Source organism: Thermobia domestica, chromosome 18, assembly GCF_964235325.1.
Source record: "Thermobia domestica chromosome 18, izTheDome1.hap1.1, whole genome shotgun sequence".
Taxonomy (NCBI): Eukaryota; Metazoa; Arthropoda; class Insecta; order Zygentoma; family Lepismatidae; genus Thermobia; species Thermobia domestica.
Window position 1 is genome coordinate 12,285,121 of NC_137471.1, and position 25,332 is coordinate 12,310,452.

Below are 25,332 nucleotides of genomic sequence, written 5' to 3' on the forward strand. Positions count from 1 at the left end.
CCTGTTTTTCTTTGCTCACCCGGCAACTAAACACACCCATCTTTGATCGTTTGTTCACTGGTAACGAAAAGTGGGCCCTCTATTACATTCACAAACGTACCACACATTGGTTGTCGTCACGTGATCCTGTTCCTCACACCTCAAAACCATCTCTGCGCCCACGAAAGGTTATGCTCTCTGTATGGTGGAATTATCGGCAAGTGGTGCATTACGAGTTCCTTCCACCAGGTCAGACGTGTTAACCTCTGCTCTCAGCAGTTACAAAGGGTGCACCATGCATTGCAGCAGAAGGAGTCAGCATTGGTGAATCGCAAGCGTGTGTTGTTCCTCTATGATGATAATGCCAAGCCACATGTGGTAAAGAGTACCCGGGAAACTTTTCAGCAACTGATTAGGAGACACTGTGGTATGCACCATACTCATCGGACCTTGTGCCAACAGATTTCCACCTGTTTCATTTCCTCGACAACCACCTCCTCGGGAAATCCTTAGCAGATGAGGGAGACCTGGAGGACGCCTTCACTGATTTCTTTGCATCCAGGACCGCCGAGCTTGATCACCAGAGTATTGTGCAACTGCAGGAACGTTGGCAAAAGGTGCTGGATGCCGATGAAAATTACTTCTAAACCTAAAGGTATGTACCGTTCACTGTATTGCTCTTTGTTTATCACTGCTCCAGAACGGCAAGGACTATTTTGGTTACCTTGTAAACAATTTGTACGTATGTAGACAGTGTCTGAACGTCATAAAAATTACGTAATTATGAATTAAGAGGGAGAAGGAAAAAATGAAATCTTTGAGTTTTACGTCCCACGGTTATGCCGGTTAGGCTAAAGGAGACGGTGATAATGAGAGATGAGTGAAATGGTGGAATGAAGAAAGTGGGAGGAAACGGGAGTACCCCGAGAAAACCCACGAGCACGGTGTTTGTCCACCACAAAGTTCACTTGGCGGGGGCTGGGATCGAACCCGGGACCCCTAGCACCAGAGGTGAACGCTCTACCACTGAGCCACCGCGCCCCCAAGAGGGAGAAGGAGTGCGCCACAGCGGCCGGAATATTGGTGTTCAATTTAACATGGGATCTCAACCATTTTTTAGGCAAATCATGGTTTCATTTCGTTCTTTCGCAAAAATGTCTCAATAGCTCACTCAATATGATGCATCTCATTTTAAAGGTGCAATTTGAACGCTGTGCGTGATATTTTCTTCTTATAAATACAGATAATTATAATCCAAATTCCCATAAGAAAATGATCAAAATTAGAGGGAAAAGTCTTCTGTTTTTTTACAGTAAGGAAAAGAGCTAAAAACTTCGGACTTTTTTGAAAATGGAGTACTATCTTTGTACTTGTGCGCTACTGTACTATTTTTTCGCTGTTTCCAAAGACATTCATTACACAATCGATGAGAAATTATATCCTTCATTATTGAATCTACAGAAATCAGAAATCAGATTTTTTCGTGTTCACGTACTTGGCCGTCTAACTGCTAGATGGCACTATAGTCATTCCTCATCCCACTTTCCTTCTCAGCGGGAGCCAGTCCTTTTGAAAACCTACTTTGAACTTCTTAACAGGGGCGGGAGGAAGGAAGTCGTTGTGAAGAACGGGAATTTCAAACACGAGGAATGGCAAAATTTATGACCTCTTTAGTTGACGGTTTCTGTTTCAGCAGTACAGTGTATTTGTAGATGGTTTCTATGAGAAGAAGTAATTTGTGTTTGTAGCGATAAAGTCAACCTTTCGACAGAGATTTGCGAAGAAGAAGCCGAACCAAAGTCTTCGTTTATCTATTCCAAGAAAAAAAATGAAAACTTCCTGCAGGACTGAGAATATACATACAAGAGAAAAGATAAAATACAACATTATAATCTTATTATAATAATCGAGTAGATTAATCCCCGAAATATTCTTTGTTTACCTGTCAAAAAATCAAGAATAATATAAAGCTCTTTCATCAGCTTCCATCGTACAACATACTAAACACAAACATTATATATATATATATATATATATATATATATATATATATATATATATATATATAATATAGTGGCGGATCCAGGATATGATCAAGGGAGGAGCTAAACCATAGTTTGTCTCTTTATCCAGAGTAAACAGGATTGAAGCCCATTTTATCCAGTGTATACCTGAACGTCAAGGGGGGGGGGTGGCTATAGCCTCTATAGCCACCCTTGGATCCGCGCCTGTATGTGTATACTGTTTACAGTGCCGGATTTACGTATAAGCTAAACAAGCTATAGCTTAGGGCCCTGCTCTCTTGGGGCCCAAAAATCTAAAGAAAAACTGGATATACATTTCTAAAATATAAGAAAATTTTAAAAAAATAAAATAAAATGTATATATACGTAGCAACAATGCTTCCTGCTGTGTAGCCTACGTTCATGTAACACTAGTTAACAAAGGTTTTGTTACATAAAAGGAAATACCTGTTCTTAAAGGAACTTTTTGCGCTGAATTCGAATATGCACTCGGTTTTTCTCCATCACGTACAGTTTTCCCGTAACAGAGGGATTTTCGGGAAAATCCCTCAAAAATTTCCCTTTTCGTTTATTTTACACCCCAAGATCTTGTCCCCTTGCATATACTAACATAGAAATTATACCTAAGTATACCTTGATTCATATTTAACAAACCCTCCAAGTTTCGTAATAATCGCTTTATTCTTTCTAGAGAAATAAATATGTTTGTATGTATACTGTGTGTACTGTTTATTGCACCTTATAGTAATGCTTTCAGATCTCTTAAGTTGAGGTAAAACGTTTTGCTTTATTACCACAAACACATATATAAAATACAATACAATATAATTTACAAGTGTGACAATTTACAATAAACAATAATACAAATGTACCAAAAGGTCATGAAAAGACAATCAAAACTATCACAATATATGAAACTTCCATTGGGTTACAAAAACGTACACTACTTCCTTCTTTTGTAAGAAATGTTGCATTCTCTAACAAGACCACAACAATAGTCCCCCATCATTGAAGGATCCCATTGTCCCTGGTACCTTTTCTCCACTGCCATTATATCTTGGTGGAATCTTTCCCCCTGTTCGTCGCTGAGAGCACCTAGGTTAGCAGGAAAGAAGCTGAGGTGGGAGTGCAAAAAGTGGATTTTTAAAGACATCCTACAACCCAACTCTTTGTATTTCTGTATCATGTCCTGTACGATTTCTGTGTAACTCTCAGCTTTGTTATTGCCCAGAAAGTTGCGCACAACACACTTAAATGCTGTCCAGGCAGCTAGCTCAGCACTGTTTAACTTGCTGTCAAAGCTATCATCAAGCATTAATTTCCTAATTTGGGGACCAATAAACACTCCCGCTGAAATCTTAGCATCACTCAGGCTAGGGAACTTATCTCGCAAATACTTGAAACCTTCACCAGATGTGTCCATGGCTTTGACAAAGTTTTTCATAAGTCCTAACTTGATATGAAGTGGCGGTAGTAATATCTTATTAGGATCAAAGGAGCGTATTTGACGTTGTATTCTCCAGGTACGTAATTCACTCTAGGTTCCCATTCCTTCACTTCATAATGTTTGTCATCAGCTCGGCTATCCCATAAACATAAAAAACATTGGTACTTCGTGTAACCGCACTGCAGTCCTAATAAAATACCAACTACCTTGAGATCACAACATATTTGCCAACAATGGTCCTTGTAATTTATAAGATTTAGCAAAGTTGACATGGTGTCATAGGATTTCTTAATCTTCACTGAGTGCGCAAGTGGTATAGAAGGTTTTTTATTTCCATTATGTAAAAGGACAGCTTTAAGGCTGACCTTTGACGCGTCGATAAATAACCTCCATTCTTCTGGAACGTAAGGAATTCCTAGCTCCGCCATCAACCCATTTATATCCGTACATACGCACACATTACCTTGCATTGAGAAATAGCTTGAAAATTGAATATGCCTTTTCCTGTACACTGATATGTTCGTTTCTGCATCCAATAAGTTCCACTGCTGGAGCCTTGATCCCAGAAGTTCCACCTCTTGTTTTGTCAGGTGCAAATCACGGACTAGGTCATTAAGTTCACATTGCCGGATGAAATGTGGCTCGCGAACACAGTCAGGGATGAACGTTGGATCCTTGGATGTACATGTTGATGTCGATGGTTCATCAAGGTCATGATCATCATCAGAGTCTTTTGGCCATATCTCTTCCCAGTTGGTAGGGGGCTCGGGAAGTGGAAGTTCATCCCCGTGCGGAATAGGTCTAATTGCAGATTTAACGTTGGGATAACTTATTGTGTATTTGCTTTTTTTAGAATGTCCTTTAACTACTGTGAGACAAAAATAATAATCATCCAGATGGTTGGTGGGTTCTCTCCACACCATTGGTACAGCAAATTTCATGAACCTCCGTTTCCTTTTGGCCCATGCAAGTAAAGTGAGTAGCACAACGCACAAATTATGTTGGGTGCCCAAGTTTTGTCCTGATCTCCCACACGACATCCGAAATATATATATAATATGCTTGTTTCACCGACGGCGTAATGGATCTACACTGTCCTTTAACTACAAACTGGCCACACACATAACAAAAACTATTTGGTGAGTTAACACACGAACGCCGTCCTCTTGACGCCATTGTACTGATCACAAACTAAACTTCTGGTCTTAGTTGGGTATAATGCCGTTAAGATCAAACATGAAAGCACTCTTAGCTGCAAAGACAACTTTGAAAGTGAAGTAGTGTTAAACCACACGTCAATATAAAAATGTACAAAACTCCCTCACCAGGTGTCAAGAACACAAGAAAGAAAGAAATGCGTGGGGGGAGGGGGGAAACGATACCGTAGTGGAAAATTCAGACTGCATTAGTTGACAAATGAGTCTGTATTCCATTCTTTCTTTTGCATTCTGTTACATTTGATAACAAATATTGATAACCATTTCATGAACAAAACGAAAAAACTTGGAGAATTGTATATATATGTATTAAGATATACATATACTGTACGTTTAAAAAAAATATACGTTGGAAGTACATTCTATTTTTATACACGTTTCTAATTTACAGAGAGCAATGCAAGTGTGTTGTTGACTATTGTAAATATTCATTTTTATGTCTGTGTTTGTAGTAATAAAGCAAATCGTTTTTACCCCAACTCAGGAGATCTGAAAGCATTACTATCAGGTGCAATAAACAGTGCACACAGTATACATACAAATATATTTATTTCTCTAGAAAGAACAAAGCGATTTTTACGAAACTTTTAGGGTTTATTAAATATAAATCAAGGTATATTAGGTATAATTTCTATGTTACTATATGTAAGGGGACAGGAGCTAGGGGAATAAAATATCTGAAAAAGGGAAATTTTTTAGGGAATTTGCCGAAAATCCCTCTGTTACGGGAAAACTGTACGTGATGGAGAGAAACCGAGTGCATATTCGAATTCAGCGCAAAAAGTTCCTTTAAGATCAGGTGATTTTTCTCATGTAACAAACAAGAAGTTCAAATTTGTTAACTAGTGTAATTAATGGGGCTTCTTCTGCTAGTCTGCTTCCTAAATTATCTCTAGTTTGTTCATTTCTGTATGTAGGGTGCCTATGTTCATCTGGACACATAAAGGACCCCATTACCTTAAACAGCTTGGGGCCCCACTAAACCTAAACCCGACTCTGACTATCTAGTTATGCATGTTTGCTCCCTCTCTTTTCGAAGCAGTGTTTCTTTGATATTGCTTCCAATTCCGGCAGGTTTTACCAAGGGGGGAAGAGTCCTTACTCATTCCAGACATTCAAACTAGGGACTGGACTACTTGCTTCCAACATTCTGTCCCCCATGTATCCCGGTCTGAATCAATTGCCTAAAGCCCATAAAACATTCAAATTCAAATGTAGATGTTGTTCATCAGTGTCGACACCGAAATATTTCTCAATCAACGGTAGGGGTGTTTGGTATCCTCAATCTGTCTCCCTCTTATTAGCGGAGAAATACTCTATATTCGGTAGTAATTTTTATTAAAAAAAAGTACTGTAATGTATCGCATAGGAAACTAAATTTTAATATACCCTAGTAGTATAGAAACACACCATACGGTACCTTACCAAAATAAACATCCTATGCCAAGGATGCAAACATTAACAATAATAATAGGAAAACATACTAATAAACATTTTAAAGACATTCTTTCATTAATCAAGTCGCACTTAAAAGTAAAAAAACAATTTTGATTATGCGTGACTTAAAAAAAAAAAAAAAAAATGGGATGCGCTCTAATATAGGCTTACATACAGTTACTTTATAAATTCTTAAAATGACGCGCCCCATTCTTTTTATTTAGGCTTGCATAAATAAAATTATTTTTAACTTTTTAGTGCGAATTGATTAACAAAAGAATGTCTTTAAAAGGTGTTTTATAATTTTTTTATTCGTTGGACATATTTTCCAAATCCTAAAGTGATATGCAACCAGGGAAATAAGGGCTGGTTAAAGGCTAGTATTTATTTTAGGATAAAATAGTTGAAAATAAAAACATATTAAAATTTGCTTTTAAAATAAATAGATATATTGCAAAGTATGAAAGTAAAAATGAAATATTGTATTGTCGCCGGACTTACGTCGCTCTGTGACAGTTCTTAGTTCTATGACGTCAGGAAATAAGTTCAATGTATATGAACACTTATTCAATGTTTGAAACAAACACCTGTTACGTCCTTGTACACTCATCTCCAAAATGATTGTCGCATATCTATAATTGTCTTCATGTAAGAATATAATGTAATACTGTTTTTGCTGGGTACTTTTAATACTGATACTATGTGTATAATCGGGAAATGTATATATGGTAAATTTCATAGGAAAATGTTTATAAATACGAAAATTAGAATGAGTAAATCATAATGTTGCTAAATGGACACGAAAGTTTTATTTTCGTTTTATTGTTCTTATTTACTCCTCTTTTGACATGAAATTTGCAATTTGCATACATGTCTCTGCCGATTGTACACATACTAACATTATAAGAAATACCGGGTGAATTCGTTATCAAATTATATTCCTACAACAACATATTTATAGACATGCGACAATAATTTTGGACATGAGTGTACCTTCCTGAAGAAGGTGACACATCTTTCAATTCTATTGTTAATGAAGTGGTCTATTTCCCCAAATAAAAACCAATTCCAAGCAGGGCATATGCTCCTTCCTGTCCTTCTAAGCCGGTACCCAAGGCTAAATGTAACATTGCGCCCCTTTCCTGTTGTAATAGGAAAAATTCAGGATGGTCAGCTACTGGTATCGATCCCAGGACCATTCGAATGTGAAGGAGAGAAAATGAAATGAAAAATGAAATTTTTGAGTTTTACGTCTCACGGTTATGCCGGTTAGGCTAAAGGAGACGGTGATGAGTGATGAATGAAATGGTGGAATGAAGATAGTGGGAGGAAACGGGAGAACCCCGAGAAAACCCACGCACACGGTGTTTGTCCACCACAAAGTTCACTTGGCGGGAGCAGGGTTTTGTGAAGGAGAGACAGAGGGTAAATCTGGTGATCATATTTTGAAAAAAAAAGAAAGAAAGAAAGAAATGGATTCCACTGAAAAAGAGTCACATTGCCAATACATTTCAGATCTTTGTCTGGGTTTTCTGCCTTTCAATTCCAAGTTTTTTTTTTTTTTTAAACCACGAAGGCCCAAAATAAATTAGAATATCGACTCTCCCGCTTATATATATATATATATATATATATATATATGCAGGGTTCATTTTATATCAGACTCTTCCTGCACTATTCCCGCGTTATTTACCATAGGTAGAATCCTTTGAGAAAGAGACAGGCGATAAGTGCTTTAGTTCTCTATGGTATGTTTGTGACCGTTGTAGATATTTGAGTGGCTGACGGCTGATATCATGTTGGTCCCTCTTAGAATATCTCTGTATTTATTTTTTCTTCAGTTCTGTTTCTCTTTTAGCCAAAAAAAAAAAAAAGGAATTTCACTCCTCTGTCCCATTTACATCCGTAACCATCCCCCTCCTGCGCTGTCCAACTTTGACCACATGCAGGGGAAAACGAAGGAAAAGGAGGGGTGCCATTTGCTTTGACGGCATTTCAGCAACAACCCCATCTGTTGCCAAAATAAGGAAACACTTTGCACTGCGATATCTTCGATTTGTCAAGGTCACTTGACTCCCGCCGGCTCTTAAGAAGAAATTATACTACATAAATAATAAAAAGGTTAAATAAAATGTTAAAATTTACTGGTGAAGTTACACTAGCTCCAAATTCGTACGAAATTTGGTCGTACAAAATCTCATTAATTTGTATGAAGTAAACAAATTAATTTATGTTCATAGACGCTTATTCATGCAAAATGGACAGAACTGATGTAACCTACACCTAACATCACTTAATTTGCTTAATACATGAGAGTTTGCACAATCAAATTTTGTGCGAATTTTGATTTAGCGTAACTAAAGCCTAAATCAACGGCCGACGATTGATCAAAATAACGATTTGTACTGTAACGATTGTTTTTAGAAGCTTTTTACGATGATAAGCATGGTTTGAAGTGACAGCTAGATGGCAAAATCAAGTTGAAACGATACACGAGAGCAAAACACAGTGGCGTATTTAAGGGGGTATTTCGGGCTTAAGCTTCCCCTCCCCCGAAATTTTATTTACTATATTAAAGTAAATGAAATATCTTGCAGAATTTTCAATTTTCAGGGCTAAAGTTAGCGAATCCCCCCCCCCCCTTCCCCGAAACAAAATCGTAAATACGCCACTGGCAAAGCATGGCTATATCTCTTCATCATTGAAACGCTACAGGATAGAGCAATAGTGTAAAAAGGCCGCATCAAATTGGAACACTACATGATGGAGTGGTAATGTAAAAATGGCAGTATTAAATTAAACGCTAGATGAGGGTGGGACTGCGAAAATGACCCGATTAAATTAGAACACTACATAAGGATGGAGCAGTAGTGTAAAAAGGCCACATCAAATAGGAATGCTACGTGATAAAGCAGTAATGTACTTGTAAAAATGGCCCGAATAAATTGGATCGATACGAGGGTGGAGCAGTAGTGTCCAGGTACAGTATTTTGAATGCTAGTGAAAGCAGTGATAAGTGCAGCAGCAGTGAAAGGAAAGTTATATTCTCCATTATTTGGCGCCGTAAAATGTAAGGGTCTATAATCTGCTCGAGCTTCAACTTGCAGGAATTCAGGCAAATAATTAGCCAAACTAGAAACTGTAGCAAAATGTTGGCCCAATTCTTTGGCAACTGATCAGTTGGTCTTGAACAAGTAGCATAGAAACAGACCGAAATGGAATAGCCCTGAAGACAATGAACTTTGGACCAAACAACATTGACTTAACTATCTGCAGTTAAACTGGTGACATACTCACGTCAACTATGTTGTTTTCCTTGTTTAATCCAGTACCGCCAAGTGAACTTTGTGGTGGGCATACACCGTACGCGTGGGTTTTCTCGAGGTTCTCCCATTTCCTACACTTTCTTCATTGCACCATTTCATTCATTTCTCACCATCACAGTCTCCTTTAGCCTAGCCTTCATAACCCTGGGACGTAAAACTTAAAGATTTCATTTTTTAAAATCAAGTAGCATGCTCTGGCACAATAGAAATCAGTTCAGTTTATGTATCACGGTTATGCCAGTTAGGCTAAAGGAGACGGTGATGATGAGAAATGAATGAAATGATGGAATGAAGAAAGTAGGAGGAAACGGGAGGACCCCAAGAAAACCCACGCACGCGGTGTTTTGTCCACTACTAAGTCTACTTAGTGCAAGATGGAATCGAACAGGTTCCCACGCATCAGAGAAGAACGCTCTACTACTGAGCCACAGCGGCCCTCTGGCATAATAAAGAAATGAAGTCGGACATGATACCTATTTTTCTGGTACCGAGTCTACATGGAAAAAACTGCTTCTCATTATCTATTACCGCTTTTTCACTATGATAACCAGTGTTGACACAAAAAATCCGTAATTTTCACCACTTTCGGTTTGAATAGAGCAGGGGCGGATCCAGGGGGCAATCGCCCCCCCTTCCGCAGAAGAGAAACCTTTCCTATTTTATATATAAATAAAACCCATCCCAGAGCTTGAAGCTCTTAAAAGTAGCTCTAAGTAGCAGTATTACAACCCACCGCCCCCCCCCCCCAGAAATCCGTCCTGGATACGCCCCTGGAATAGAGGGATAAAATTGGGATGAAACTTGTTCTTCAGATGTTGAATTCATATAAGTCATATTACAGAGACATATCTCGCAATCTCTTAACTGCTTTTGCTTTATAGTTATGTATACTGAAACCGGAAACGCCAGTTAAGCTATCATTTCCGATTTTAGTTGAGATATAAGGGTGAATGTTGAATCTTTTCTTGGGACGCCGATTCAGTAAACTTTTCTCGATACGTATTGCTGCGTTTCTCCTGTACGCTGACGAACGTTAAAACCAGAAACAGTTGTTTTCTACCATTTCCGGTTTCTATGGTGGGTTAAGGTGGAGATCAAAGTTGCTCTTGGGATATCTATTTCAAAAACCCCGTTCTTGTTATCTATCATCGATTTTGCTCTAATACCTACCAACCGAAACACATGGTTTCTCATACATATATGATACATAGTATACAGTAATTGACAACTATATTTAATATTCGAATAACTAATGATTATTTAAATAAATTTAACAAAACCATTACCGACTAATATTTATAACAACTGTATCAGTGTGTCTACTAAACTTCCAAAATGAAATTTCGTGACTTTTTTGTGACCTTTTCTTTACCAACCATAAAATTTTTCAACACTCTCAAGAGCGAATTAGGCCGAATTCCCATGCATGCGATAGAAGCGTGCTTTGCTTCCATTTGGTAGCGTCTAAAGCCGACCACAGACACTTTTGGTGGTGAATTTTGACGTTTTATAGAACAAAGTTTTCCAGTCTGTACTTATATTTATACAGATTTTAAAAAAAAATCGTGACCCAAAAGATAAATTTCGTGACTTTTTCTTGACTTTCATGATCGTTTTTGATTTTGGGACCTTTCCGGGACTTTCGTGACCGATAGACGCCCTGTGTATTGTTCTTTTTATGTAAATCAAAGTTTGTGGCCATCATCTGTAAACATTCCCTATAAACAAAATTTGAAACTACAATATTAAAACCACACATGTTACCTATAGCTAAGGTTAAAATAAATAATTCTGCTTACGTCGCATGTAAGCCAGATATCAAATAGTCCAGGGAACAAAACGCTTCCAGCTACAACAGGAATCATAGATACGAAACGGGCCACCCATTCAGCTTCAGTCGGACCATTCTCAACCGGAACTGAAACAAAGAAACAATGTATGTACTGTAACGTATATTACACAATATATTTTCAATTATTATTGGTCTTAATATTTTTTTAAAAAATTATGTAACAGAAGCACATCTGACAACCATTACTGAAAAATAAAGAAATCTTTTATCATATTCTTCCGTGTATAATGAGCACCAAAGCTCTGGGACTAAGTTTTAAGACTTTTTAAAATTAGTTTATTTATTGCTATTAATTTCTTGCCTTCTGTTCTGCCGTCTGAAAAGTATTTTTCTCCCGGTTCTTCCACAATCTGATGAGTTCTGGGCTAAAGCGCTTACCACTGGTGAGTGGGGTCTTTGGTTCGATCCCCAGGCCAAGTAAATTTGTGAAAATGAAATGAAATCTTTAGTTTTACGTGCCACGGTTATGCCGGTTAGGCTAAAGGAGACTGTGATGATGAGAAATGAATGAAATGGTGGAATGAACGAAGTAGGAGGAAACGGAAGAACCGCGAGAAAACCCACGAGCACGGTATTTGTCCACCACAAAGTCCACACGGCGCGAGCTGGGATCGAACCAGGGACCCCAAGCACCGGAGGTGAACGCTCTACCACTGAGCCACCGCCCCCCATTCCCAAGTAAATTTGTGGTGGACAACATCGTGTTCGTGGGTTTTCTTGGGATACTCCCATTTCCTCCCACTTTCTCATTCCACCAATTCTTCCATCATCATTCACTTACTTTAATCATCGTCTCCCGTAGCCTAATGGACATAATAGTGGGATGTTAAACTGAAAGATTTCATTTTTTTCAATCTGATGACGCTCTACGAAAATATTTCGAATGTTTTCTCCAACAACTTTTGTAAAATTTGAGAGTGTACGTCTGATGAGGATCTTGGCTAGAAGATCGAAACGTCACGTGTAAATGTGTTTTTATATTAAATAAGTGCACTCTTGTTCAGCAGTGTGTCCAAGATCAAGTTATGGTGAAAAAATATATATATATAGTATTAGCTAAATGGTCAGAGAATAATTTTCTACTTTGAATACCTAAATCATGGAACCTCACACCCAGGGTTATTTCTACGATGTTACCTCAAGTCTCAGGCCTATGAGAATAAGCCAGAAATCCCTGAGAATAATCCATAAACTGAAAGGGAACACTGCAGACAACATTGCGAAATTATTGCACAATGTGTGTACACAAGTGGTCGAAATTAGATCTACAGAATCTTTCCACCCACCGACGCAGAAGAAGACAATTCAACATTATCTTCAAAATATAAGACCATTGATTACTTTTAACAATAATACTAATACTACTACTACTACTACTACTACTACTACTACTACTAATAATAATAATAATAATAATAATAATAATAATAATAATAATAATAATAACTTGTAGTTTTAATTTATTTCATTTTAAAGTTCTAACGTTCTTTTTGGTAAACTCTATACTAATGTTTCTCAGGGAACTAAATAACAACTTGTAAACAAAGAAAAAGACAAAGTTAGTTCAAGAAATAAGAAATATTACCTGAAAGATCCTGAGGTGGAGCAAGTGGTCGAAAGAACCGTGTGGCACACACAGATTTCCCAGTCACATCTATTACCAAAGTTTTCACTTTTCTCTGTGGATATAGACGAGACATCTGGGCTTCCCATGCCTCAAGATGATTCTCTAAGAACGGCAATTCACTGCTCTCAAGTCTTTCCTGAAAACAAGACACATTTTACTGGACATTACAGATATTCAACCAACTTTTTATAATAACGAAGTCGAATTTTTTCACCAAAAAAAGAGTAAGAGCAGTTAAGATTACTAGTATGCATTCTTTCTACATATGCTTACATATCTGGACATTTTTTTAAACATGTGAGGTGATTTTGTAGTTTGTATGATGTTCCTTGTTATATTTGACCAGAGATTATCAATTCTGGTTACTTTTCTTTCTGGAGGCACATAAGGAGCTTCACGTGCTGTTTCTTCCTTTAAGGATTCATCTACATAGCCCTTCCCGCTGGTCTAGTGACTAGCACATGTGCCATTGGTATAATTTGGTGTCAGTGAAATTTAGGCTCGACGTGTGTATATACGACAAGCTTGGCCAAGTTGGGATCAAAGCTAATCATCGTGTTTCAACAAAAATGCACCGTACTCTTCATGAAAATATTACTTGTATGTATTTATTTATGACTGAGAAGTAGGAAATAGGGATGACCACATTTTTTCGAAAAATACTTTTTCGAAAACGAAAAACGAAAAATTTTTCGGAAAACGAAAAACGAAAAATTATTCGTAAAACGAACATTTTTTCGAAAAACGAAATTTTTTTAGAAAAAACGAAAAACGAAATTTTTTCGAAAAATCGAAAAATGAAATTTCCGAAAATCGAAAAAAAAAATTCGAAAAAGGCCATCCCTAGTAGGAAAAGTAGGTCTTATTTTTAAAAGTATGATCTTCCCTACTCCCCTACTAAAAAGATAGAAAAAGTAGGATGACTTTCTGACTTTAGTTTAAATATGATATATTTCAAGACATAATCACAATGTAAGGTTGAAAGTCCAAAATTGCAGTGAAGTTGGGCTCTTAAGTAAAAGTAACCGGTTCAAAATGGCGTACAGCTGAGGTTGAGATTGAGTATCGTGAGTTTGGAGAAATAATCTTATCTAGCTGCAAATATACAGTGAAAAAAATAAATAATTTAAAGTCTTACATTTTACTATAAACGACGCTCTCTTTTTATTTTTAAAATAGCTTTTTAAATTGGGATTCGTCCTATAAAATGAAGAAACACTTTGTTGAGATCCTTTTTTCTCAAAACTTTGTGAGTTCTCTTTTAAATTCTAAGAACTTTGTCATGGGCACCCTCTTTGGTACTCCAAAAAAACTGCTTGAGCGTTCCCTTTGGTGCATGGGGTCCTTTGGTTCGATCCCAGCTCGCGCCAAGTGAGCTTTGCGGTGAACAAACACCGTACGCGTAGGTTTTCTCGAGGTTCTCCCGTTTCCTCCCACTTTCTTCATTCCACCATTTCATTCATTTCTCATCATCACCGTCTCCTTTAGCCTAATCAGCATAACAGTGGGACGTAAACTTAAAGATCTCATTTCATTATTTTCCAAGAACTGTTCAAACTGGGTAATATAACAAAGTACGTGATCTTCACGTTGTTTCTCACATGTTACGGCCGGGTAGATCTCTCATTATCATTCAAATAATAAGTTATATTAAACTGAGTTTGAGTGTAACTCTGTGTTTAGTATCAATTAATTTTCCTTTTTCTTTTTAAAAATTGAACTAAAATTTGAGGTGTCCTTTAGGCACTGGGAAAACAACAGCTTTTAAACGAAGTTTTAAAAATCACTCGCTCTAGTCAAAAAACTTTTTTTTTTTTTTTTTAAATTATTTTGTGTAATACAATTAATGTCAAAGTGCTTCCATAACTTACCTTAAAAGGTTCTGGCGGATTTAGCGCAGGCTGTACTGTAATAAACAAAGTAAGGAACGTCGCTTCTCGCGGCGGAAGAATTTGCTCTCCACTTGCAAGACCTCCAAACTGCCTATAGTGGGGTTCTCTTTCATAGCCAAGAAGAACCGGCGGCGAATATAACTTAAATGTTCCTTCAACCTACAAATACAGCAGAATTTCTTAGTTTACCCTCGCCAAGGACGAAGACACATTCTCAATTAGGTAATAAACAGTTAAATTTAAAACACCATCCAACATCAAAACTTTAACGTTGGTTAAAATTAGCCAGTGGAATAAATTAATAAATTTGTACTTCGATGCATAAAAGGACAATGTCTGATCTGCTTGAGTTATGTCCAACAATTATTCCGAAGTAATGAGATTAAAAAGTAATAAAATTGCAGTTATAGTAGTAGTCAAACTTTATACAGGGTGTTTCAAAACAACACCGACAATGTTTGGAAAGTGATTCCTGACATCAAGAAAAGTATAGACCAATCTGGGTACACAAATGCTTCCTTTCGGAGTTATAGGCTGCCGAAAACATGAGAAAATGAACTTTAAAATGTCCATAGCTCCAAAACTATGGGATCTACTGTAGTCGGGTCAAGACTTCACTTAAGAACTAGTATGTGCCCTACCCAAATACCCAAGTTTCAGAATCATGCGGTACTTTCGCAGTAAGTTTTATAGAAGTTCTTGGTGAGTACTTCAAATTCTATGCCCGTATCCAAACTACCTTTATAAAAATTGCTGCATGAGTACCTCAGGATTCTGAAGTATGGATATTTGGATAGGACACATACTAGTTCCTAACTGAAGTCTTGACCCGACTACGGTAGGTCCCATAGTTTTGGAGCTATGGACCCCTAAAGTTCATTTTTTCATGTTTTCGGCAGCCTATAACTCCGAAAGGAAGCATTTGTACACCCAAGTTGGTCTATACTAATTTTGTCTTATCTTCGTGTCAGGAATCACCTCTCAAACATTGTCGGTGTTGTTTTGAAACCACCCTATATATATATATATATATATATATATATATATATATATATATATATATATATATATATATATATATATATATATATATATATACAGAGTGTAACATTAATGTATGGCCAAAAGTGACGATGTGATTGCGGACATCCAAATAAGTAAAAATGTTCCTATAAACATGGGTCTGATGTTGCTTCGTTTCCGAGATACAGGGTGTTTAAATGTCGAGTCCCTCCAATGGCTAACTATGGGAAAGTGAATGGAAATGTTCAATATTACAGGAATAATATATAATCAAGTGGAATTATTCCTGTGCAAATACATTTACACTAACATAGAGAATGAAACTAATCAACATTTGAAGTTATTGGGTTGTCAGTGTTACCAACCTGGTACAAAGTGTAATGTTTTCAAATAGCACCTGACGTCCACACGTTAGTATATGAGTGCTGACATCAAAATATGGGTAAGTTATTTTAATGTGCATTCATGTGTAACGACACAATCACACTTTCATGCAAGAGTTGTGATCTATGAACCGTTCTTTCCTATTGTGGGCCATTAATTTACTTCACACTTGGACGCCTTGACTTTTGAAAACGAAGCGGAATTTGCCTCATGTTTAGGAACGTTTAGATGTCAGCACTCATTTGCTACCGCGTAGCCGTCTAGTGCTAATTGAAAGCATAACACTTTGTACCAGGTTGGCAACATTGACAACCCAATGACCTCAAATGTTGATTAGTTTCATTCTCTACGATAGTGTAAATGTATTTGCACAGGCACAATTCCACTTGATTGTATTATTCCTGTAATATTGAACATTTCCATTCACTTTCCCATAGTGAGTCATTGGAGGGATTCGACATTTGAACACCCTGTATATATATATATATATATATATATATATATATATATATATTATTGGGTGCTTGAATTAATTCTCGCTGTTGATGAACAGAGGACAGTAGTTGTGCTATTGCAGCAGCACAGTGGACTGTGATAGGATAAGTATTTGGAAGTGCAATCCTTGGCCTATCAGAGCATTATTTGACCTTCGAGTGAAGTGAAAAGAACATTTGTTTTCAAGTGTCTTGAACATGGCGGGCTTTGTGCCTAAAAAAAACAATTTGCAGGAAGTGCTACTCTTCTGCTTCCATCTTAAGAAATTTGCTTCAGAAAGCTATCGTTTGCTAGTGGAGGTGTATGGAGAGCATGCTCTATCGGAAACAACGTACAAAGAATGGTTTCGACGATTCAAAAACAATGATTTTGACTTGAGCGACAAATTGCGTCCTGGTCAGCCGAAAAGTTTGAAGATGGGAACTTAGACACAAACCGGAAGAAGATTCATCTCAGACGCTTAAACAGTTATCTCAAACTCTAAATGTTGATGAATTAACTGTTAGTAAGCGTTTAAAATCCATCGAAATGATCCAAAAAGTGGGAAACTGGGTGCCACATGATTTGACGGAAAGAGATATTGCAAAACATTTAACCATTTGTGAAGTGCTCCTTCAAAGACATAAATGGAAGTCGTTTTTGCATCGCATTGTAACCGGCGATGAAAAATGGATTAGTTACGACAAACCCAAGTGCAGAAAATGATGGGTGAGACCCGAAAAACCATCAACATCAACGCCAAAACCGGACATTCATGGAAAGAAAATCATGGTATGCATTTGGTGGGATCAAGTCGGTGTGGTTTATTATGAGCTGCTTCCACTGGGCCAAAAGATGAATGCTAATTGTTGACGAATACAATTACTGCATCTGAATCAAGCACTTCAAGAAAAATGACCGGAGTATGCCCAGAGACACGACAAAGTGATTCAGCTCCATAACAATGCCAGAACACATGTTGCAACTGTACTGAAAGAAGCCTTAGAGGGATTGCGATGAGATGTCTTACCCCACCCGCCATATTCACCAGACGTCGCCCTTTCCGACTGCTATTTGTTTCGATCCATGCAGCATGACCTTTTTGAACAACATTTTAGAACTGTCTAAGATATCCAAAACTGACTCGATGGGTGGATTGCCTCACAGGAACCCGCCATTTTCTATCCCGGAATATATTTGTTACCAGAAAAGTGGGAAAATCTTGTAGCTGCCGAGGGAAGTACTTTTAGTACAATATATTGTTCTGTTCTTGTGGAATGACAATTTATCATTGGTATAAAAAACAGTGAGAATTAATTCAAGCACCCAATAAATATATATATATACCCTTTCCGATTCAAATCACTGAGTTGTTCGTAAGTTCAGAATAGTTGTTGTCAGGGGCAGTTTTAGGATTTTAATTTTGGGTAGGCCCGCTCTCTCGCTTGTGGATACATAAACACATTTGATTGATTAATGAGAGTAGGACATTACTTTTACAGTAGTAGTTTATACTATTTGTTAAAAAATGATCTATTATTAATATAAGTAATAGAAAATATATTTACTCTTTATTGTATCTTTTAGAGTTTATATATTTTTTCAAAATTTTTGGGTAGGCACGTGCCTAATCAACCTACTCGCTAAAGCCGCCACTAGTAGTTGTTTGTGATATTTGAGGTTTGATGTAGGTTCCGTTTTAATTTAGTTACAGCACATTCCATACCACCAGGCTCAATATGTAAAATTTCGATAAAGGTAACTATCTATGCTAATTATAGACTTTTTAAACTAAGATTTCAATATTTTCAAATTAATCACATCTATTATTTCTCCATACGGAGAAGCACGTAAGAAAGTGCAGATAAAAGTAGTAAAAAAGAGAATACTTTCCTCTGCTCAATTTTTTAATAATAGTTAATAAAGATATATCTACCTATCTATTTTAAAGATAAGAATTATTTACCCTGGAATTAAAATAAAGAGTTGAAAATGGAATGCGTAAACTGCCAAGCCAATGTCTCTCTAATCGCTGATGTATATTTGTCTCTCTCATTCTATCATCTTCAAGTAGATCAACCACAATTTCATCAAATAAATGCAGATACAGCGTGTCCTTGATAGACTGCAAACTACCTGGAGAATAATCACCATTAGGAGGCCTGAAAATAAAAATGCAACTAAATAACTAAATATTGCCAACTCTGAGACGTGTTAATCCTTACATTTACATTTTTAAACAGAATTTTGTTTTGCTTCCAGTTCTTGAATTTGTTCTACGAGACTGTCTTGTTCTTGTTTGTGAGATTATTCCATTTGTTTCTTCTTTCCTTCCAATTTCTTAACTTCACCACTTAGTTTTCTTTTTTCACCTTTGATTTTACTTTCCTCTGCACTTTTGATTCGTTTCTGTTTAAGGTATTCTTCATAGCGTCTCCGAAGTGAACGAACTGGGAGAAACATTCTTCGATTGACAGGAACAGATTCTACACCTCCATAGCACATAAATGCATCATGAACCCGCTTCTGCGCTACCAAAGAATCTTCGATTTGGTTTTCTACAATATGTGTCTTATTGACTGAGAACCCGCCCTCCACTGAGGCATTTCCGTGGAATGAAATTAAACATTCTCATAACATACCACAAATCAGAATATTCTTATTTCTTGGACATTGCCTTTGCAAAGAAGTTATCTAACTTGATGCTGCCCATCTTCTCTTCGTATTCTCTGAAGTCAGGATGCCCCTGAGATTCAGTATAGATATCATAAATTGAAACTTTGCTTTTTCAGCTACAGAATCAGATATTCTGTTATGCTCACGCAGCGTTTGTAGGACGTGTTTCATCCTAGTGCGAGCAGATCTTGGATTGTTCTTTTGTAACCTGGGGTCCAAAGCTTACAGGGCACGTACAGTCCGCAGCAAAACATCTGCAACATGAGCATGTAAGTTTATTGTGAAACTTCGCCTAACAGCGCAGAGAATCAACATAACGTCAAAGTGGCATGAATCACGCCAGGAGAAACCTTTTCGTCCTCCCCTGCACAATTATTTTGAAGCAAAAGACTTCGTCATTTCACAATAAACTTAAATGTTCACGTTGCAGGTTTTTTTGCTGCGGACTGTACCAGTTTGTACTTCAGAGGGCTCTTTTCCCCAATCTTCTTGCTTGTGCCCAACAAAAGGTTTCGACAGTCAAGCCTGAAAGCTAGTTTATCTTCATCTGATGTTTCTGTTCTCTCAGTAGTTTTTCTGTCTTAAAACCGATATCAACGAAGATGACAAGTCATACTTCGATTTCTGCTTTTACATAATCAATTATCCTCGCTCTCTGTCTCTCTCTCTCTCTCTCTTTCTCACACACACATACATACACACACAGTACCTCACTGCCACATCAAGAAACAGCAACACTGCACCACTGTCATCATTGGGAGTGCTGAATCATTGTAGTCTTCTTCACATGTCAATCAGTACAATTGACAGAGAGGAAATAATGTTAGATTGAAAAGAAAAAAAAAAGTTACACATAGTATTCAGTCTCGCACATTTACGTTCCCTGACTTCCATGACATGTTACGCAAAATGCATGATTTTTCTGACTTTTCCTGAAATGTTTTCATTTCCCTGATTTTCCTACATTTTCCAGAATGTGGGAAACCCTGCAGATAATTCGTACATAAATAATCAAGAGTTTGCTGTTACAGCAAAAATAAACATTGGCATTATGAGAAACTCAGGGAGTGCAAGGGAACAAGAAAGATATTATTAACCCCTGCGGTGCTGGTTAAAGTGATTACGTTAAATGCCTTTCCGTCTTTTTCTAACAAATACAGAAAAGTCTGTGCAAAGAATTTTAAAAATATTTACATGGAAAGACTGTTAAGTGAGGAATCTTTAATTGCAGGAGTATCAGTAATTGCAAATGTTACTGCGGATGGACAATAATTTGCCAATACAGAAAGCTGGACCACAGGAACTTTTAAGAAAGTAAATGAGGCTGGAAGAATTGCAACTATTGCTGTGTGTCATTATTGTAGTGGCAACGAATGCTTACATATACAGATACCTGGCATTTCTTGCGGTTAAGATGCAGGGCTTTTTAAGGAGCCTGTTCTCGTAATGAGAGCTGAATGCTGAAGATTTCCATGAATGATTTCGCCAGTTTCCATAGTAAGAGTTGAACACTTCGACGAATGATTTCTGGATTAGATCCGGAAAACTTGTTTTACTTTCAGATAAAATGAAGATCTGGAGTAACTGACATTCATTAGTAATAAACCAAAAACTTCACCTACACAATGATTAAATGAAAAATTTGCAATTCTGTTTCAATGCCTCCTTCCTCAGTGTCGCAGAAAATACTTACGCTGTTACACATATTACACTCTGAAGAAATTTTTTTGCTCGTGGAAACATGATGACTGGATGTAAAGGAGAAGTAACTCCTTTTCTGCTACCTTTTGTGTTCTCTACTTTCTAGTATTGTATTTAAAATTTAAATCATTGCAACAAAATAACCACTTGTGCCGTTAACATTTAAAGCGGATGAAAATATACACTACATTCCCAAGCCTGCTTCTGGATTTATATATATATATGTTTCTTGATGTGTCTGTTTTTGTTTTCTAAATCTGTTTGCTTTTAGTAACTCTGCTGAGGCTATCAGCAGGGTTCCTACTGATTTGGAGAAATCTATTTCCTTGACTTTTCACAGGAAATTCCCTGACTTTCATGACAAATGTCGGACCACATTGACATATAAATAAGGAATAAATAATGGTGAATATTTATTCCATAGAGATAAATAGTAATCAACTGCTCATACGTACATTCCACTTACCTTCCATAAACAATCTGAACGACGTCCATTCTAATGGTTGGCTAAGCAGAAATTGGTATACAATTAATATTAGAAAACATATATTTTATAAAATTTCCCTGACTTTCCAGTTGTTTTTTTTTTCCTGAACTTCCCGACCTGCACCATTTTCCCTGAGTTTTCCCTGACTTCCCTGACCATCAGGAACCCTGATCAGCCAGGTGAAGATACTGCTATGGCTGGTAGCCCGAGAAGAGTTACTAAAATCACGTCATCAGGAAAAATGGAATTCTATCTATTTGTTTGTTATCCATTTTAAATGCTAACAGCATACGTGATCAAGTTAAGGAGAGAAGAAAAGCTACAGATATAGTACCACTTCTTCTTTGCACCTAGGCATCATGTTTTCATGAATAAGAAGATTTTTCCGTTTTTTCTTTGACACCAAAGAAAGAGACAGAGAGCCTTTGAAACAATATGTAAATAATGTAAGTAAAAGGGTAATAGTCACCGCAGAGAAACAAACTTTAAAATGTGTAGCTTTCTCAACAGAGTAAACTAAGTCATGAATTGATAGATGTGTAGGTTGAAAACTGAATTTGAGTCCCAAAGCAATGATCTGATTAAACTTTCTTGGAATGTCCACATCAGTAAGATTTACTAGCGTTTGTTCTGTCTGTTGTCATGTTGTATTTTAGTTTTGTACCAGGATCCACTTAATAATTGAATTTTCTTCTTAAGTCTATTCAATTTAAAAAAAAAAAAAAAAAAATACTTTCGCAGTTTAGTAAACATGATATTCATCCAGTTATGTAAGGTGCAAGAATCAACATTTGAGAGCAAGGTCATCAATTGCTTATAGCAGCTACGATTTAACAGGTCAATTTCTTTATGCTTTGATCTAATAACTGTTTGTAACAGTTGCTTTCTTTTTTTTTTTTTTTTTTTCACCAAATTTCTTTTTCAAATGTGGTAATTTTATCTGTAAGAATTTTGGAATTAAGGATTCTTTCTATTCAGGGTTGGCAAAAACCATGGTTTTTATTGAAAAAAAAAACAAAAAAACAGTTTTTTTTTTGGGTTTAAACCCGGTTTTTTTGGTTTAAATAATTTACTCTATGTATTTATATTAGATATGGACAGAAATTAGCTTGTTTCGCCTTGGTGTTATTATGCAACAACAAGATTATGCTGGAAGGAGTCACACAGGCTTAAAGCGGAATCCAAACCGTTTCTCGGCTTACATCCAAAAGAAATTGTCCATTTGGACACGAAACCGGGACTAATTGGTCACAAATGCGATTGCCGACTCACTCACGAAGGACTCCTGATAAAAATACGTTGTACTGATCTTTACATAGGCCTACTTGTTAATATAATTGTCAAGAGTAATTTCAGAAGGGCAAAAAGATAAACAGTTAGACAAGTAAAAACATTATACAGAATTATATACAAATCGGAAAACTCCCGCCTTAGCCATTGGGAAAATCCTGATTACTTTAAATGTATTTGTATAAAATTTTAAGGTCAACGTATCATAATCACTACGCTAAAACCGTGGTATTAAATTACAAACTTGGTATGTAGATATCATTCAATAAAATAAAAACCAAGTCAAATCCAAGCTGATGTTGGAAGCTACGTAGGCAGTTGATAAATTTTGCCAATTTCTATCAATGTATTTAAGCAACCTTGGCTTTTTTATAAAACAACAGGCATTAATTCAAGTAGAAATATATAATTTGGTTTCATTTCGTATGTTTAGGCTTAACATCCTTACAAAATACCAAGGTTATCACGGAGAAGACTTTCGCTTAGAGGGACACCTCGAATCGCTACTTCGTTTACACTTGAAAGACGGGTTGTGGTTCGACCGAGAATTGAACACGGGGCCCCTTGATTAAAAGGTGAAAAGTAGATAAACGTAATGCGGATAGTTTGGTATGTGGAAACGTCACCATGAAGTTCACACGATTCAAAGCATTTTTCGTTCTTTTCTTTTTTGGTTTAAACCTTTTTTTTTTAAATGCTAACCGTTTTTTTTTTTTTTTTTTTTTTTAATTAAAACTGAAATAATAGCATCAATCTTCAATTTTATACTTCAGTCGCAAATTCAAAATGGGCAACTTACCTTAAAGGGATCTGTAGTTCTTGATTCCATGTTGGATTTGCACCCTCTGCAGACGTCGTACAAGCTGTAAACCCTTGGAATGAAACCTCAACGAACGGCCTCACCGGAACATGAGTGAAAGTGTTACTTTGGCCAACTAATGGAATAAAAATTAACATATTCAACGGAAACAGTTCATCTCTAAATTTCACATATGCAAGCGCTATGTAAGAATAAAAATAAAATCTACAATATTGTTAGCACTCAACCAACGAAAGAAAATCTCCATCTTTTCCGTGATGTACATCCAGTGACTAAGATGTACTACAGGGTGGCCCAAAAGTAAATATACAGTCCCGTACTGATCGGCTCATAGCAGTTTGTATCATTTATTTATTTATTGTTAGCCACACAGGTATTTATTTAGTTTCTTCATTTATTTATTTTTAATTCCTTTTCACTTATCCTTAAACTCGGAACAGACCGAAGCAAATAAATTAATTATTTTAATAAATTAATATGTCATACTTGATCAATATTGGTCTGTATACCTATTTTTGGGTGGCCCAAAAGTAGGTATACACCCCTGCTAACATTTTAGCTTATAGGTTTATTTACTTCGGTTGTTCCGAGCGTAAGATATAAGTAAAAAGATATTAAGAACAAATAATAAAGAAACTATTGATAGCAATAGGAAATTATCTAAAATGCAGTGAGCTGATCAGTACGGGAGTGTATATCTACTTTTGGGCCACCCTGTATAATACATTTTTAAAACGTACAATATATTACATAAGTAACATTAATAAAATACTGTTCTTACTAAGAGATCAGAAGTTTTAAATAAGAGTGCATTTTGGTATAAAAAGTGTATTTTTTATGATATACGTGAGGCAGGATGTGACTAAGTATAGAACTTCGGCCTATCCGGGTTTTTCGTTATACGGCCTACCCTTCCAGAGTTCAAAGTCAATCGTTATTAGTAATTAAGTTTGTCACATTAGGCCAGGTAGCTGAAAGTCAATCCTAATTAGTAATTGAATCCGCCACGTTAGGCCAGATAGTTGAAAATCAATCGTAATTAGTACTTCAATCCGCCACATTAGGCCAGATAATTGAAAGTTAATCGTAATTAGTAATTCAATCCGCCACATTAGGCCAGATAATTGAAAGTTAATCGTAATTAGTAATTCAATCCGCCACACTAGGCCACATACTTGAAAGTCAATTGTAATTACTAATTCAATCCGCCACAGTCAGCCAAATAGTTTAGTCAATCGCAACTAGTAGTTCAATCCGCCACGTTGGGCCAGATAGTTGAAAGTCAATCGTAATTAGTAATTAAATCCGCCACATTAGGCCAGGTAGTTGACAGTCAATCCTAATTAGTAATTCAATCCACCACATTAGGCCAGATACTTGAAAGTCAATCGTAATTACTAATTCAATCCGCCACAGTCAGCCAAATAGTTGAAAGTCAATCGCAACTAGTAGTTCAATCCGCCACCTTGGGCCAGATAGTTGAAAGTCAATCATAATTAGTAACTGTATACTTATTATAAGAAATCTACAATTCAAGAGTTGTCATCATGAGTATGAGTAAATCAGAACATACGATTTCGGAAATGCAGTAAGGTAAAGCGCTTAAAGAGCACTCTTTATCAATAAACTCAAAGGCACTGACGCAAATCCCGGGGGAATTAGGGGGACATGTCCCT

General features: G+C 36.6%; 1 protein-coding gene across 1 annotated transcript in view; it reads right to left on the reverse strand.

Moving 5' to 3' along the window:
* The window catches only part of LOC145675624 (coiled-coil and C2 domain-containing protein 2A-like), a 302,517-nt gene that overhangs the window by 20,056 nt on the left and 257,129 nt on the right, over positions 1-25,332 (reverse strand). The window contains exons 19-23 of the mRNA XM_081746169.1: positions 23,636-23,771; positions 18,649-18,844; positions 14,781-14,960; positions 12,868-13,045; positions 11,230-11,348 (exon numbers count right to left, since the gene is read on the reverse strand). Coding sequence (XP_081602295.1) covers positions 11,230-11,348; positions 12,868-13,045; positions 14,781-14,960; positions 18,649-18,844; positions 23,636-23,771 — 809 coding nt within the window. The remainder of the gene's footprint in view (positions 1-11,229; positions 11,349-12,867; positions 13,046-14,780; positions 14,961-18,648; positions 18,845-23,635; positions 23,772-25,332) is intronic.